We start from the raw sequence: 17,362 nt of genomic DNA on the forward strand, positions 1-17,362 counted from the left end.
GGTACAAAAAAAAAAAAAAAAAGCCAATTTTATTAGGATTCAGAATGACAGCCAATTAGGTCTTCCACAGTCACAAAGTGTGACTCCGCTTGTCCCCTTCATGGCTGCAGTGTCCAACTCTCAGTCAGGGTTTAACACACTTCTTTACAATTACTTCTGTTTTCCTTCTTACGTCTCTCATGTTTTAAGATACCTTAACAAGCATGGGAAGGAGACACTACAGGCAAGGTCAAGAGAGTTGACTCTGCCTCTGAGTTAGGTCTGAAGCTATTTTGTCCAGGATAAAACTAACCCATTGAGTGCTACCATCCCCTACATTACTTATTGGTTTGTTATAGATGCCTAGCAAGATGAGATATTTCAATTTCTGGAGGGTCTTTATCATGACTAGTGTCGGATTTCATCATAAGCTTTTTCTGCATCTACTGAGATGATCGTGTGGTTTCTGTCTTTGGTTCTATTAGTATGGTATTTTTTTTATATGTTGAACTATCTCTGCCTCCCTAGTATGAATCCTACATGGTCATGTATAATCTTCTTGATGAACTGCTGCAACGTTATTAAGGATTCCTGCATCTATAATCATTAGGGAGATTGGCCTGTAGTTTTCTTTTTTTCTTTTTCTGGTTTTGGGGTAAGGGTAATACTTGCCTCAAAGAATGACTTTGGAAGTACTGCTTCCCTTTCAACTTCCTTGGAAGAGTTTCAGCATTAGTTGTAGTAGTTCTTCTCTAAATTTTTTTGTGGACTTCCACAGTGAATCTGTCAGAGCCTGGGCTTTTCTTTGTTGGTTAATTTTCAATTACATTTTCAACTTCATTGGCTGTTATTAGGTTTAGAATTTTGTATCTTCTTGATTTAGTTCTGGTTATTCAATTGTTTGTAGGAACCTATTTGTTTTCCATCCTATTAGAATATAAGTTCTCATAGTAGTTACTGATGATTTCCAGCATTTCTGTGGGATCTATTGTGATTTCGTCTTTTTCATTTGTAATTGCTTGAATGTGTTTTCCTTCTCTTGATATTGGCTAATGGTTTATCAATTTATTTTTTCAAAGAACCAACTTTTTGATTTACTCTTTATATCATTTTCTTAGCATCTATTGCATTGCTGTCTGCTCCTACCTTTCCATGTGTTAATAGTGTGTGTGTGTGTGTGTGTGTGTGTGTGTGTGTGTGTGTGTGTTTTGTCATTGATTTCCAGTGTCATTGCACTATGGTCAACTGGTACACATAGAATGACTTCTGTTTATATTTACTTCAACATGTTTTGTCAGTTAATATATTATCTATTTTGGAGAATTTACACATGTGCAGCTGAGTAGAATGTGTGTCCTTCTGTACGAGTATGGAATACTCTATAAACATCTACCATGTTCATTTGTTCACAGCTTGGTTTAATTCTATTATTTCTTTGATCTTTTGTTTAGTTGATCTATCCATTTATGAGAGTTGGGTATTCCACACTACAACTGTTGGTGCTTATTTGGTTTTTCATGTCATTTATGACTTGTTTTACATAGTTGGGTGTACCTATATGGTACATATTTATGATTATCTCTTCTTCTTGGAGTTTTCCCTTACGTAATGTGTAGTGCTCTTATTTCTTGATCAGTTCTGGCTCAAAGTTTGCACTGTCTACAAATAGAATAATTACCCTTGCTTTTTTTTCTGGGTTCCTATAGCATGGAGGGTTGATTTCTATGCTTTGATTTTTATTCTATGAATTCCTTTTCAGGTTAAATATTTCTTGAATGAAGCATATTGCTGTATCTTGCTTCTTGATCCATTCTACCAGTTTTTTGATTGGTGAGTTGAGACCCTTTATGTCGATGGTTATAACTGATATACATTGGTTTTCCTTTTCCATATTGTTTCCTTGTTGTCTACCCGTGCACCCTCCTCCCCCAGTCTTTCTATGTTTAACTGCTTTTCCTGCCTGGCAGTTTCTTTCTGTTCGTGTTCTAGTATACTTGGTCTTCATTATTTCTAATATGTCTTTCAGAGCAATAGGTAGAGTTGGTTTAGTGTTCATAATTTTCTTCAGTTGCTCCTTGTCATGCAAGTATCTTATTTCTCTGTCAATTTTGAAGGATGATTTTGCTGGGTACATCAATCTGAGTTAAAGATTATTTTCCTTTATGGCTTGAAATTACCTTACTACAATCTATTTCACTTGCGGGTTTGTGTTGTTAAGTCTGCTGTGATTCCAACCAGCTTTCCTTATAGGTGATATGTTTCTTCAGCTACTTTTAATATCTTTATCTTGTGATGAATTTCTGGAATCTTGATTAATATATCATTGGTGCAAAAAGAAATCACCATCAGAATAAAACATATTAAAGCAGACACAGATAAACAGATAAAGGCACTTAGGAAAATGATGGAAACCATGAATAAAAAACACAAACAAGAAACGGAATCAATGAAGCAGATCCAAACAGAAATGCAGATTAGAAATTCCACTGAAAGTATATATAGTAGATTGAATGAAGGGGAAGACATACATCATATCTAGAAGAAAGAATGAAACTAGCAGCTATGAAAAGAAAGATATCTTAAAAGTCACAATAGACCACAAAAAAGTCAATCCAACAGCTACAGGATGAAAGAAGAATAAAATAAGACTGGTGGGAATCAGTGAGAAAGCTGAAGACAGCACAAAAGCCACTAAAAATCTCTTTATAGAAATAATGGCAGAAAACCCCAAATATGGATAAAGAGTTTGACATAGAAATAAATGAAGCACACAGCGCACCAAATAGCCATAACCAAATTAAGTTGACACCAAAACATAATAAACAAGAGTCCAGAAATTCAGCATAAGAACAAAATTTCTCCCCATTTAAGTTGCAGGTGCTGAGTACTTTGTCCCAGTTATAGGACAGTGGCTAATATAGAAAATTAGTACCAGAGAGGCAAGGCCTGTGTTATAACGGTACTAGACTATATGGTTTACAAGATCTTGGAACCTGTTTGGAATTTGAAAAGGTTTGAAGATAATGGCTAAATAGGCTTGAAAAAGCTGTAAACCAAGTTTGGTGGGTGATTCTGGTCAGAGGTCAGAAGGCCAATATCCTCATAGGAAGGCAGAGAGTAAGAGCTAGGTTTCAGTTGGGACAAGGACAGTATCAGAAACTGGCCTAGAATCACACATACCTTGTTCTGGCAATTAATTTCTTACATTTTGTTTGTTTCTGAAGCATTTGTCTAAAGCAAATTGATATTGGGGATAAAATTTCAAGCCAGCTCAACATTTAGGCTGAAGTGTAGATACTCCAACTGCTGTTACCTAGAGCCACAGAAACCAGGTGTAAAAAGCAGAAGTGAGTAATTTAAGAAGGTTGCAGTTTGACCTGAAAATGACTTCCCTGCAGCATCAGGAAAAAGGATAGCATGGTTGCTAAAAAGATTAACATTCAAAAGAAGTGGTTTGTATAGGGACAAGATGACTTCAGAGAATTTCAGAAATAAGCAAGAATCCAACCAATGTAGGTGTAAACTTTTAAAACTAAATCTTTAGATTTTGGAACAGTCTCTCAGACACCTGTTCATTCAGTGCCACCTCGGGAAGAATATCATCAGGCTCAGCCATTCAGCCACTCAGAGGCCTCTCTAGTCGTATCTCAGAGAGTCCAGGTACCACTTCAGCTGTCAGCCAGTGGTGCTGGCTGTTCATAAATGCTGAATACAAGATACTGGGATCCTAACAGCTTACGAAAATTGTAGGACTTGGAGACCAGGCAAAAATATATCATCAGGACAAAAGTCCCTGCCAGAATCACAGAAAAGGGCAAACCAAGAAGCTGCAGGTGCAATGGAGACCCCAGGCAGCTGGAAATGGCAGGAAGAGTGTTTGCTGAGGAAAACTACACAATGCATAGAGATACAGTACTCCCTCATTTATCACGGAGGTTACATTCCAGACACCCCCATGATAAGTGACAATCAGTGAAGTAGCAATATTGTATTTTAGTATTTACATGTATTTTAAGGCTTTGTAAACCCTTCCAACACTCTTATAAACCTTTCCCACACTTTTAAAAACATTCTAATGTTCTTAACCATTTTCTAAACTTGTAAACCTACATAATTTTAACCACATATGTATACTGTATGGTACAGTATGTATCCAACCACTAAGAAAATATACTGTAAAATGTGTTATTTCAACTTAATCTTTCAACATTAGAATTAGCATTTTTATAGTTTTTTAAATTTTTAGGCAAAAATCATTAGTCATACATACTACATATATAAGTATGTATAGACTACTGCAAAATCCCATGATATAGTGAAAAATCCACAATAAAAAATTTAGACATTTCTTGAAAACCCACAAAGCGGTGAGTCCATGAAAGCTGAACCACAACATAGTGAGGAAGACTGTAGGTTGAGATAGGACTACTGTAGGTTGAGAATCAACAAAGCCACTAGGAGCTAAGGCAGCCTAAGCTCTTTGGAGATCACATCTTACCACAACCTGCTCCAAATAGAGCTGCTGGGTTTATTCTTGCTTTGGTCCAATTTTTATCAGTGTATTCCTTTTGGATGGGAACATTTTCTCTGTGCTATAAAGGCTGGTGGTATTTTATTTTTACAGGGGTTCACAGATGAGATTTTGCCCTGAGTCTCAAGAAACTTATAACTTTGTCTTTTTCACCAAAACCAGTTTTAAGACTTTTGTGATTCAAGATTAAATGCACTTTGCAGGAAATGAATATAAAGCCTCAAAGGAGAAAGTTATAACTTAGCTGTTACATGTCCCACAAGTCTCATACGTTCAGAGGTAGTACCTGCTTGGAAGAAGCAAGTCATTTGCGTTATGGGAGGCCATAATTTAGAAGGGTATAATTCTTGGCCCCAGTTCCACGCCTTTCCTATCTGCCATGCAGTGAACAGCCTTCCTCTACTACACTGTTCTTATAGTTGGCTGATGATGGACTGAATCCATGGGAAGTGTGAGCCAAAGTTAACCTCTTCTTTAAACTATAGGTGCCAGGTATTTTGTCCTAGTGGCAGAAAAATTACTTAATACCAAGACCACAATAGTGCTCCAATCTCAGGATTCTTGCCTGTACAATTGAAATGTTAAGAGAAAAAAACAGGAAAACAGGAATCTAAGAAAATGAAGTGTTTTGCTGGGCCAATAACTGTAACTATAAGAACAGACCTGGAAATCCTGAGAATTTCTATACACCAACTCTCAAAGCTAATGATTGGAATATTTTGGGCTTTTTTCTTTTTTTACAATGGGTACATTCCACTATCATTTACTGCACTCTCCTTTAATCCCAAGTATTCATGCATTTTGTATTTTTATTTAGTGACACTTCAAGTATTTCTGAAACTAACTTGCACAGCACTTTGGCTTTGGAGAAAGTGACCCTAAAAAAAGCTTCCTCCTAAAAATGCTGGAAAATATGGTACATGTGCTGTAAAGACACTAAATCCACACGGCTCACTGTAACCAAATTCTGCGGACTGTCACAATAGTAGTAACTTCTCTCAAGGTGATGGATGTATGGACCCTCAAATTGTAATGTCACACTCACAAAGATCAAAATTCTAACCTAAAGAGTTTCTGTCAACAATGGAATTTAACACCAAATCGGACTGAGACCTTTCCTTCACCAACCCTTTTGAAATATACAAAGTACCAAATAAGCTGTTCAATTTTTGTTTGCAAGCCTAATTCTGTTTGCATTCCATTCCTGATTGTTGGAGAGAAATTTAAGATCAAAGGTGGTTTAAATTATAAAGCCTTTATTACAAACCAGTAAGACAAATACTTTCCTGACTCGGGGACTTGGAGGCAGACAAAGTCCATTACACATTCCGTGTGAGAGCCAGGCACAGTGACACATACATGAAATCCCATCTATTACAGATTTAAAGCCAAAGATCAAAAAAGCCAACAAGTTCAAGGCCTGCCTGGGCAAAAAAAAGCAAGACCTTCTCACAAAGTCTTATGTGGAGCAATAGGTCCACAAACAAAACATGTCCTATAAGCCACCAAAATATAGCTTGAGCCCTCTTGGCTAATGAGAGGTCACTGCCTTACCTAAGACAGCAGTCAGGAGATCTTATGTGTCTCATAATTCACTACAGATTATGGATAAAGTGCAAATTCCTGCCTTCCCTGGGGATGGTTCAGTAAGCTGGAGAAATTGAGAGGGCTTCAGCCATAGGTACTGACAGTGACTAATTCTTGAAACTTTTGAGCAAGTCAGAATGTGCAAAATAGTATTTGAAGTGTCCCACATACTTTGTATTCATAAGATATTCTCAAATTCAACATCTAGCTGAAATTGTATTGAAAGCTCCCCTAAAGTCTTCCTGAAGCATGAGTTTTCTGGTGCCGAATGAGGTGGGAGCTTAAGCTGTAGGCTTTCCCACATTCACTGCACTCATATGGCCTTTCTCCAGTGTGAACCTTCTGATGCCGAACAAGGTGGGAGGTTCTGATGAAGTCTTTTCCACATTTGCTGCACACAAAAGGCCTTTCACCAGTGTGAACCCTCTGGTGTGCAATAAAGTCAGAGCTTCGACTAAATAATTTTCCACAATCAGTGCATTTAAAAGGTTTTGACTCTGTGTGAATTCTCTGATGCTTAATAAGAGTGTATCTGTGGCCAAAAGATTTCCCACAATCACTGCAATCATAAGGATTTTCTCCAGTGTGTATACTCTCATGTTGAGCAAGTGTGGACTTGTGTCTGAAGACTTTCCCACAATCATTACACTTGTAAGGCCTTGCTCCATTGTGAACTCTCTGGTGTACGATTAAATTGGAGTGATGGCTAAAGTATTTCCCACATTCACCACACTTATACGGCATTTCTCCAGTGTGGATCCGTTTGTGCTGAGTAAGGTTGTCTTTTCGACTAAAGTTTTTTCCACATTCATTGCACTCATAAGGCTTTTCTCCAGTATGGATCCTCTGATGTTGAACAAGTGTAGCTTTGCGGCTGAAGGCTTTCCCACATTCGCTGCACTCATAAGGCTTCTCTCCACTATGTATTTTCTGGTGCTGGGCAAGTGTATCTTTGCGGCTAAAAGCTTTCCCACATTCACTGCACTTGTAATGCATTTGCCCACAGTGAAAGGCCTCTCTACTCTCAGCACTCTTGGTTGTTTTCCTCTTCCTGTGGGTGACTTTGGGCTGCTTACCAGCCAAACTGTTCTGCTCCACCTCACATATAAAGGGCTTCTCTGATGAGTGAGGTTCTTCACAAACTATCCAGTTCTTTACCAATGAGGCTTTGCCTTCATCTCTTTGTGAAGGCCTCTCTACAATGTAATGTGCTAGATTTGAGTGAATGTTTGCCCTGAACCAGAATTGTCTCCCACAGGTTTCACATGTGTAAGTTTTAGGTCTGTGGTATGTTCCCTGGTGTTCGTTCAGGTACAAGATATCTTTCAAGATTGGGCTACATATGTCACAAGAGTGAGGCACGTGGGAAGACAAACCTGCCTTGGCAGTACTAAAAGGTAACACTGCTACAGAAACACTCTCCTCAGCAGGTGACTCTTCATCCTTCACTGCATACCAACAACCTAAAGAGATAAACACACTGTTAATACATGATAATTTTAGTGGGAGGAGGCAACATATGTGTCTAACATTCTCAAGATTCTATGACCACGTGATTGCTGGCAGGACAAGGCAACAATTGGGACAAGGCAACGATCAAAGTCTGACATATAGAACAGGGATCTAAGGGTAACAGATGTGGAAGGCATTTTGAGAGACAACAACATAAGGATGGGTGTAGTCCATGGGAAAAAAAAAAAAGTAGGCAAAGTCTTTAACCTACTGCAAATATCTTTTAACACCACGGCCTGAGCTGTTCGTTGGTGACCGGTGAATGCTATATAAAAATTCATATCCCAGAAATACCTGCTTAAAAGTGACTGATACTCAAGGACTATGTGTGCACGTCAGGTAACAGTGGGTTGTCCGATATTGGAATACAACAAAGGGAGGAGTCAAAGATCCTTCAGGTAAAGGGTTTGACAAGGAAGACTCGGGTGGAAATAAGTAGCCAGATTAGGGAAGAAAAGATAGAAATAAAGTACACCTTCCAGTCCTGGAATCAAACAGTACTAAATGTAAGGTATGTTCTTGATATTATCTGAACACACTCCTTCACTCTCACTCACCAGGGCCCGTCCAAGCCCCTCCTGTAGTGGTTAGAGTCATGCCCTTTCAGTCTGGCACCCAGCGTTCTCTCTTACAATAGTTCAGCAACCATAAAGGATCTGGAAGATACAAGTCATTGGGAGGATACAAAGATAGGACAGGTAAGTGAGAAAGCATGAGCCCAGACTAACTAACCCATGTAAGACTCTAAAGAATACTGTAAAATCAAGGATTGTAAGTAACTTGAACAGTGGGTGTCCCACAAGGCAAGCAAACACTTTAACACATTTTAACTTGATAAACAAGTGATATCTTTGCAATATGAAGATGTGATACCAAATATCATATGACCACAATTGAGCTAATGGTTCTTCTCCCCCAACCCTTGCTGCAAAATTGTGGGTGAACAGATCCCAAACCCGAAAGGTTACAGAAGGACAAAAACCGCAGAGGAATACACGAAATTAGCAAGATGTGTAAAATCTGGGAAACAGTGCAAAATTTTATAGAAAACACACTACCGGAATAAGGGTGACAAATTTGTTTAACAAAAATACAATGAAACATTTCCATGAAATCTTCAAAAGGAGGCATAAGCAAGTGTCATTGAATAGGATCCTTATTAAAAGTGAATGAAAAGAAAAATATTCCATTGAGCCTAAACACCTGTGATTCCATTAATAATAGTGAAAGTGGTCCTACACAGTAACTCTTCTCTCTCACCTGCACAAGGTTTACAAAGGTAAATGCAGGTTAATTTATTTTTCTTTATATTCTCTATTTTATTATTTTGTATTTGATTATAGTACAGTGGTATCTTGGTTCACAAAACAGACCTTTTCCACAATTCTGGTCACAAACCGAGTTGTATAAGAATTACATCAAATTCAATGGTTAGATTAAATTACTGGGAAATCTCATTCAGTTCTCATTCAGTTCAGTTTGTGATCGAAAAATGAACAGAATTCAGTTCATAAACTAAGACACACGACTTGTAATCCCCTCCTTTTTTTTCAGGACTGGGGGTCAAACTTGAGACCTTGTGCTTGTCTGACAGACCCCAGTCCTGTAATCCATTTTATGTGAATATTTTCGGGTTCTGGACATACTATTTCTTATGCGGCAATTGGCTTTGATAAACATGTGCTTTGGATTATAAGCATGTGTACAGGACAAATTATGCTCACAAGGGCCAGCCAAATAGCTCAATAGATTAAAGTACCTACAAGCAGCCACAAGAGCCTGAGGTTGAATCTCTGGGCCTGATGTGCCGGCTCTGCCCTCGGGGCACACTGAGCCAGCAATTGAGAGTGGGTGTGGTGGTGCATGCATGTAATCCCAACTCTTGGGAGGCTGTAAACAGGTAGATCACAAGTCTGATCTAGTAGCAAGACCCTAAACACCCTGTAGAGCCTTCCTCAAAAGTACAAAAAGAAAAAAACAAAAAATTATACTCACAAACCAAACTTTTAGTGCAGAATAAAATAAAAGCTATTCTAAAGGAATAGCCCAGGGGGGCACAACGAACCTAAGAACTAAAATTCATGACTGGTGGACCAAGGAAACTCCAATTAGAGAAAGGTGGCAGAATTGTAAACGGAAGCGGTCATGACTCTGGACAGTCATCCCAAACAGGGCTGTCATCCCTTGGATTAACAATAAAATCACTGGCTCCCGAACTCCAATCACATCTAAATCAGGAAGTAGTTTGGGAACACAGACAGCAAGGAGACAACATGGAAGAGCTGGGCCTCGAAACCCAAAAGTGCTATGTGAAGGAGTCAGGGAAAAGAGGAGTACCTAGGTGACTAACCCATGGAGAAAAAAGAACAGCTGAGCTCCACCCAGAAAACTGTGGAAAGCGGGACCTTAGTCATGAAAATGAGTTAAGTGTGAGGCACAGAAAGAACTGCATTGTGATACTATCTATATTCCGAGTCTCATCAAGCAGCTTCCACTCCCACCAAGAAAAGTTCACAAAGTCACTGTCAAAGGTCTCGGGTCCCCAAAGTCATCAAAATGCTGTTGGGTGAGATGATGAACTGTCCGTGGCTTCAACCCTCCCATCTCTCACCATCAGGGACCACAAAAAGTAACATGTTCAATGACTCTTTCAGTAAACCTGCTCTCTTGAGCTGATGCTTCCCACCTCTGAGACCTCCAGCACAACCTCCTCCCCAGAACTCCAGATCGGAGTGTCCTGTGCCTACGTGCTGCCGCCACCTGCGGGACACCTTAATGTCTGAGGCCCCTGAAAGATGGTTCCTGCTCTCACTAACCCACTTTTGTTCTTCTAGAGGCTCAGGAAAAGACAGCTCAATAGCACGTCATGCCTCATATTTACAAGCAAATGTAAATCAGCGGAAAGCCCTGCTGGCTTCATCCTCACAATTCTCTCCAGAACCGAATCACTGCCCGAGTTCTCCACCTCGGCATCCTCCGGTCCCGCCACGCCCGCCCGGGGCTCCCAGCCGCCAGGTCGCCGGCCCGGTCAGCGGTGCGTCCTCCGCGCGGACCCGGGGGCGCTCTCACCTGAGGTCCCTTCCTGCGGGGCGCGGACGGCTCTCGGGGCGTCCTGAGGGCGGCCTCCCGCCTGCGAGCCCGGCCTGGAGCAGCCGGGACCAGCGAGGCGGGCCGCAGGGCGCGCAGGCGAGGGCGCAGAAGGCCGCACGCACCTCAGGCGGAGGCGGAGACTTCCCGCAGCGGGCACCGCCGGCCTCTTTGCTCCAGGGACACCGTCTCCACTCGCTCCTTGCTGCGCGGATCAAGTCTGGAAGCCCAACAGCCTGGCCCACCACTCCGACCGCCGGGCCGCGGCGCCAGCAAGATGTCCGAGGAGCGGGCGGTCCCGGAAGTCCCGCCCACGGCGCGCGCAGGGCCTTCTGGGTAGCGTAGTTCTCGCAGGCGCTCGGCCTGCACTGCGCAGGCGCCTGCCTGCTGCAAGGCCCGGCCCGCCTGCTGTCCTGGTGCTGCACTGTGGCTTGCGCATTCCTGCAGTCGTTCGGGGGCGCCGGGCTGACAGACGCACTTAGCTGGCCAGGGCTGAGAATGAAGTTAGATCCCGCGCCCTGCAGGTGTCTCGTCTAATTGTTCTTTTGGGCCCAACGGGCTTTCCCCTTGGGGCTGTACTGGCTCTGAGCAGCTCTTTCTTAGCGGGCAGAAAGTGGGTCCCCGCGCTGGGCAAACATCTCTTTTTTTTTGTGGAGTTTGGTGCAGTACACAACCTGTAAAACTGCACGAGGGATCGTTGCTGGCTGTGCCCTGCCCTGTTTCACCTGTTTACCAGGCCAAATAGCCAGACCTGTGGCCTTCTGCATAGGAAACCATAAAACAATGACTTCAGAGACCACCCAACTACCGCTGCATGCGGGGAGGGGGCCCTACTGTCAGATAGTCACCATCCACGTGGCCCTCAGCTCAGCCACTGACTACTCTGTCTAGTACCAGTATGAAGCTAAGTACTGTTTCTGGCTGCACGGCAGCAGCCATTTGTTGTGTGGCAGGTCTGGGGCTCGACCTATCTACACACCAGGCATGTGCCAGTATTCATCGCAGAATCTGCCTATAGGGGTTTTCTTTGATTCCTTGAGTAACTGCAACAATGGAGTATAAAGAACGTCTATATATTCCACCCATCCTAACATCTAGTATAACTCAGAAAAAAGGGAAACTGCTCTGTATTCTCATGCTCTCTGTTAGGCCAACATTGGCACTTAAATGACCTCTGTCTTAGGCACAGACATCTGTGAGGCAACCACCTGGCCACTGGGTAGATAGCTCGCACCTTTACAGAGACCTCCTGGTGCCTGACACACAGATCAACAAAGCAAAATATGCAGCCGCTACCTGATTCTCTATGAGGAATAGAGGACCTTCTCCCCATCCTATAATTGTGAATAAAATCCTAAAGGCATGCACAGTAGTTCTGTGTGCTGACACAAATCCCAGCAAAGCCCTCAACTGGACATTGCATGAATGTCCAGTCAATGGAGGTGCCTGGGTCAGCCACCTGCAGGGTTCATGCCAGATGACCAGCCTACTTTGCCACCCCAAACGTCTGCTCAGCACCTCTTCTGCCTGGTATGGTTGGCATTCTTTGTATGATCCACCTGCTTAGCATCTTTGACCTATTTCAAGCTATACTCTTTTTACTCAGATTATACAAGAGTACAAGTCCTGGGATAAATGCGTTTTTTAAAAATGCCCTTCAATAGTCCCTGGAAATCCTATGAAAGTTTTGAGTTGTTTCATTGCAGTAGAGGGAGGACACCGATATCTTATGTACAGCAGCCTCTGATATTGCCTCTATACTGCCTGACCAGACAACTCTCAAAAACTTGACAGAGTCCAGCTCCGTGGACCCTGAGCTATCCAATGGCTCATTCACATGGTGCCAGGCACCACTTGAAACCACCTGCAGTGTGCTCCAGACATGCAAGAGAATCACAGGGTAACATGACATCATCAAGACAGCGAATAACCACACGTCTTGCTGGGCTAGTCATGCAGCCAAGCCCTCTGCCCTCAGCCAGTTGTACGTAGTAGGGTTGTACAAGTTGCCCTGTGAAAACACAGTGAACATTCATTGCCTTTCTTCTATGAAGGTGAAGTGTCCTTGGCTCTCAGGAACTCTGTCTAGAAAGAACACCGCTGTTTCTTGTCTTAGCCCCTAGAGGATGTCCATGCTAAGCATGTTCTCAGGTAACAGTGTGATGTGATGGTATAGGCTCAAGGAGGCAGACAGGATACACCCAGAATCACACTCACTGGTTTTACTTTGATGGAAAAAATAATTCTTTAAGTTGTGATGTCAAATATTTTTTCCAAGCAATGAGAAAGTGACTAACACAGGGCCCTCTTCTTTGAACTGCTTGTTTAACCAGCTTCTCATCATGGAATCATATGTATTAATTGTGTCTGTTATTTTCCATGTTTCATGGGGTTTCTACACCTTGGGAATCTTGTTTAGGTGGGAGAGAGACTGCCGCTTCATAGACTAGCTAATTGTACAATGTAGTCAATGACTTAGTTGGGAGCATATCTCTCATAGGTGAGCTCCCCATCCCCTTCACCTCAATCTTACACACCAAAGGCAATGTTGTGCATGGCCTAGATCAACCCAGGACCAGGCCTCAGGCAACTAAACTCCACTTCTGGAACCAAAAGCCCTTTGGACCTACTCAAATTAGCCACTCTGCAGTTGTCTGCTGTGCTCTGCTTGTCTCATCATCATTATATATTAAATAATATCAGTTTGGAGAGACAGTGAAAGAGGTCATTTAGAGCTGCCAGAGAGTAAACATAAGCAGGGATTCTAAAATTGTATATTTATTCACTAAGCACATAAATCATACAGACTTCTTTGTAGTTCTTAAAACAATAATTATGGTAAATATTTAGTTTCAGTGCAAAAATTAGGAGCAGAAAACTAGTTTTTAAATCTGTATTTATTTGTTTATTAGGTACGGGTCTCACTACGCAGCTCAGACTCACAGTGACCCTCCCATCTCAGCCTCTCCAGCACTGGGATTTCAGGCATGCGCCATCACATCCAGTGTCACTGCCTGCACGACGTGCCCAGAAAACCAGGGTAACAAAATGAAAATACATATAAATGTACACTTTATGCAATGTAAAATTCACAAAATAATTTTAAAAATCAGCAGATTATTTCACATATGCCTGTAATCCAGCTACTGGGGAAACAGAGGCAAGAGAATTACAAATTTGAGGCCAGCCTAGGAAGCATTAAGAAAGGCTACCTGAATTAGAATTATAATGGTTTGAGGTTGTAGCTCCATGGCAGAACACTTGTCTAGCATGCACATAGCCCTGACTTCTAGGGCAAGTATCATAAAGCTATTTAATAATTGTAATGTAAGTCCATGAAATTTCTATGCATCCTTGTGAATAGTGGACCATTATTTTTTCACTACAAAATGGTCCTTCATTTATATTCCCCTTTTTTATTTACTTTTGTCAGAGATGTGTATTCCATTGCCATTCATACACTGTAGGTGTATGAATTCAGCAAAGTAATCCAACACAGTCCAGTAGTCTACTATAGTAGTGGGTTACCTGCATGACTGGCAAGGCCAGAAGTTGTTGACTTGAGGCTTTCACAGCTCAGAATATTAATATGGCTTTATGTTTTCTATCTCATTTTTATACTTTTCTGCTGGATGATTAAGACCAAGATAAAGCAAGACCGATATAACAAGAAATGTAGTTTTTTGTCTGACAAGGTCAGTGAAATCCCCTCAGGATTTACCCTGAAACCCTGTACCGCAGTTTGTAGATCTTTTGTCAGTGTCAGCCAAGTGGATGAGTCACAGCCATTGCTTGGCCAGTGTGCTCTCTGTGAATGTTCATCTCCATGTGACTCTCCTCAGGCACACTCTACATCATCGATCACTTTCCTCTGTGGCCCCATAATCTCCTTGATCAGAAAATTTGGGACATCACTGAGTTACAGGATGTTACAGTACAAGTTTTCCTATGTCCTGAGTCCTCACTGACCTTGAAGGGCTAGGGCCAAAATGTTGGCCATTCTTGTACCCTTTTTTTCTCTAATTTTTTAGTCTGCAAACTTAAGTTGTTAACCCTCCAGAAGAGAAGCTTAATGATATTATTATCCTAAAATATAGGCTGTTGAGCTTAACATCAGTATCTGTCTGAATATCAAATGCCTTAGATATAACATAGAACAGGTATTTTCCATCAGTCGTTGATATGCTAAACTTTACATCCATATAGAATGTGAAAAAAAATTAAATTAAAAAATAAGTAAAAAAATAAAAATAAGTACATGTTTTTACACAGAAATTTAGAAATCTAACCATATACAACATTGTAGCAGGACAGTTCTATGACATTTTTTTCTTGTCTCTTCTTTTCTTTTTTCCATAATTTTATTGAGAAACAAATAGCAATGAGACTGTTTCAAACCAAATTGATAGGACAGTTTCAATAATTAACACATTGCATACATTCTTCCTAGTGATTAATTGCTGTACAAGCTGTGGACATGATATCCTATTTACAAACACTATTAGAACAAATCCCTCTATTCATTACGAGAATGTAACTATATATCTATCCTAACCATTTTGAATACAAAGATACAAAATGGACATTCATCTGTATCCCCTTTTCTTGTTTAGTTCTGTTATTTGAATATTATAGGTGTGTTAACTCAGTAAAATATTCTAAAAGAGTCCAGTAGTCCATAATAGTATTGGGGCTTCCACTTGACTGGCAATGTCAGAAATTGTTGAACTGACACCATGGCTTTACTTCTTGTATACTTTTTATACTTTTCTACTGGATGGTTAAGACCAAGGTAAAGCAGGACCTGTGCAACAAGAGTTGTAGCTTTTAAGTCTGATAAGGTCAGTGAAATCCCCTCAGGATTTATCCTGAGATCCTGTACCTCAGATTGTAGAACCTTTGTCAGTGTCAGCCATGTGGATGAGTCACGGCCATTGCCTGACCAAAGTGCTCTCTGTGAAAGCCTGAGAGAATGTTTTCTGTCCATGTGACTCTCCTTAGGCACACTCTACATCATCGATCACTTTCCTCTTTGGCCCCATAATCTCCTTGATCAGAAAATTTGGGACACTACCGAGTTACATGACATTATAGTACAAGTTCTCATATGTCCTGAGTCTTAATTGACCTTGGAAGACTAGGGCCAAAATGTTGGCTTTCCTTGCAGCCCTCCTTTTTCTCTAACTTTGGTCTACACATGTAGGTTGTTAACCTTCCAGAAGAGAAGTTTATTGTTATTACCATACAACCTAGGCTGTTAAGCTTACCCTCACTATCTGTATGAATATCAAACATCTTAGGCACAACATGGAACAGGTATTTTTCATCAAGTATTGATATGTTGAACTTTAAGTCCCTGCAGAATATGATGAAAAAACATTTAAAAAATTAAAATATATTTTAAAAATAGGCATAAAGAATTATATAATTCTTATGTTTACACATAAGTCCAGAAATCTAACCATATACAACTTTGTAGCAGGACAGTCTCACAACGTTCCTTTTCTTGTCTCCTGCCCACACCCACATGAGCATTTGTTATTGGCTGACTTCTTGGTGATGGCCATTCTTTCTGGGGTAAGATGAAATTTCAATGTTGTTTTAATTTGGATCTTTCAATGATAAGTGATGCCTTTGTGATAAGGGGAATAACAGGAGGTGTAAAAAGAAAGAAAGGGAAGATAAAATGGACTTAAAGAAAGTTAAAAGAAAGCATAGACAAAGCTTTTGTAAATGGTGAATGGAAGAAGGAGTTAAGGTAGAGGAGTTGGAAAAAAAGAATTGTGATAGATAATGTGCAGGTCTAATATCGCCATGATGAATACGATCATTACATATGGCAAAACTACACTAAAATTTAAACATTTGAAATTAAAAATATTTTAAAATACTAAAATACCTTCACATATTAAAAATGTGTCTAAAGATACTTTACAATCTGTGTTAAAAGAACTCTATGAATTGGAACAATAATCATTTCAAATAAATCTTTCTTTTTCTAATTTCTTTAGGAATTTTTATCAGAATCATGGGATGCATGTAGCCTGCTATCTCACGGAGTGAGTGAGGTTGAGCTTTTGCTACGTATGAAAGCTTGGGTTTTCTTTTTCAGCACAGTGATGATTTTATCGCAGTAGCTTTGCAGTATAATTTCAAGTCAGGGACTGTAACGCCTCTTGCCTTTCCTTTGTTGTCCAAGATCACGTTTGCTATTCTCGGTCTCTTCTGGTTCCAAACGAATTTTAGGAATGTTTTCTCTAGATCTATGAGAGAACATAGATTTAGAAGGAAGGAAGTGGAGCCTGGGCTGGAGTAAGAAGAAATGACAGAGGTTGCGATCACGTTTTTTCTTCAGTGTGGACTCCACTTGGCCTGTGTCACGCACACACTGTCTGGAGAATCTGGTCTGGGTGGCTTTGTGACTCTGGTGGTGTATGCGTCCTGGTATTGCGTAGGTCACTTACAGCATTTACTCCCCTTTCAAAACCAATGTACCGCATGAGTGTATGTTCTATTTTAAAAAAAAAGCACTGTCGCTTTCGTTTAAACATCCTGATTCCCAGTTAACTGGATTTGCATACAAGTTATTATGCAGAATTCATAGAAGAAGACCCAATGTGCCTACATCTTCACTCTTCCCACACATATATTCATTCGGTGAAAGGC

At 40.8% G+C, this 17,362-nt stretch overlaps 1 protein-coding gene across 5 annotated transcripts; it reads right to left on the minus strand.

Annotated features, from left to right (window-relative positions):
• Positions 1-5,787: 5,787 nt before the first annotated feature.
• LOC101576361 (zinc finger protein 134) lies at positions 5,788-10,984 on the minus strand. 5 transcript variants are annotated; one of them, XM_012513238.2, is made up of 3 exons: positions 10,822-10,984; positions 8,167-8,265; positions 5,788-7,560 (listed from the first exon to the last, which is right to left on the minus strand). In XM_012513238.2, exons 2-3 carry the CDS (start codon positions 8,204-8,206, stop codon positions 6,329-6,331), a joined length of 1,272 nt encoding a protein of 423 aa, XP_012368692.1. In that variant the 5' UTR covers positions 8,207-8,265; positions 10,822-10,984; the 3' UTR covers positions 5,788-6,328. The 5 variants fall into 5 exon arrangements, 4 of the variants coding, with proteins under 4 accessions (XP_012368692.1, XP_023564275.1, XP_023564273.1 ...); XM_023708507.1 differs by lacking the exon at positions 10,822-10,984 and adding an exon at positions 10,426-10,566; XM_023708505.1 differs by lacking the exon at positions 10,822-10,984 and adding an exon at positions 10,296-10,356.
• Between the last annotated feature and the right edge of the window lie 6,378 nt (positions 10,985-17,362).

This window comes from Octodon degus, unplaced genomic scaffold, assembly GCF_000260255.1.
Source record: "Octodon degus isolate 3935 unplaced genomic scaffold, OctDeg1.0 scaffold00379, whole genome shotgun sequence".
NCBI lineage: Eukaryota > Metazoa > Chordata > Mammalia > Rodentia > Octodontidae > Octodon > Octodon degus.

Bases quoted from the DNA above. Each gene is read 5' to 3' on its own strand.
- LOC101576361 (XM_012513238.2), bottom strand. From the start codon at position 8,206: ATGACTCTAACCACTACAGGAGGGGCTTGGACGGGCCCTG. The intron at 7,561-8,166 runs GTGAGTGAGAGT...TTATCTCTTTAG, and splicing joins AGGGGCTTGGACGGGCCCTG to GTTGTTGGTATGCAGTGAAG.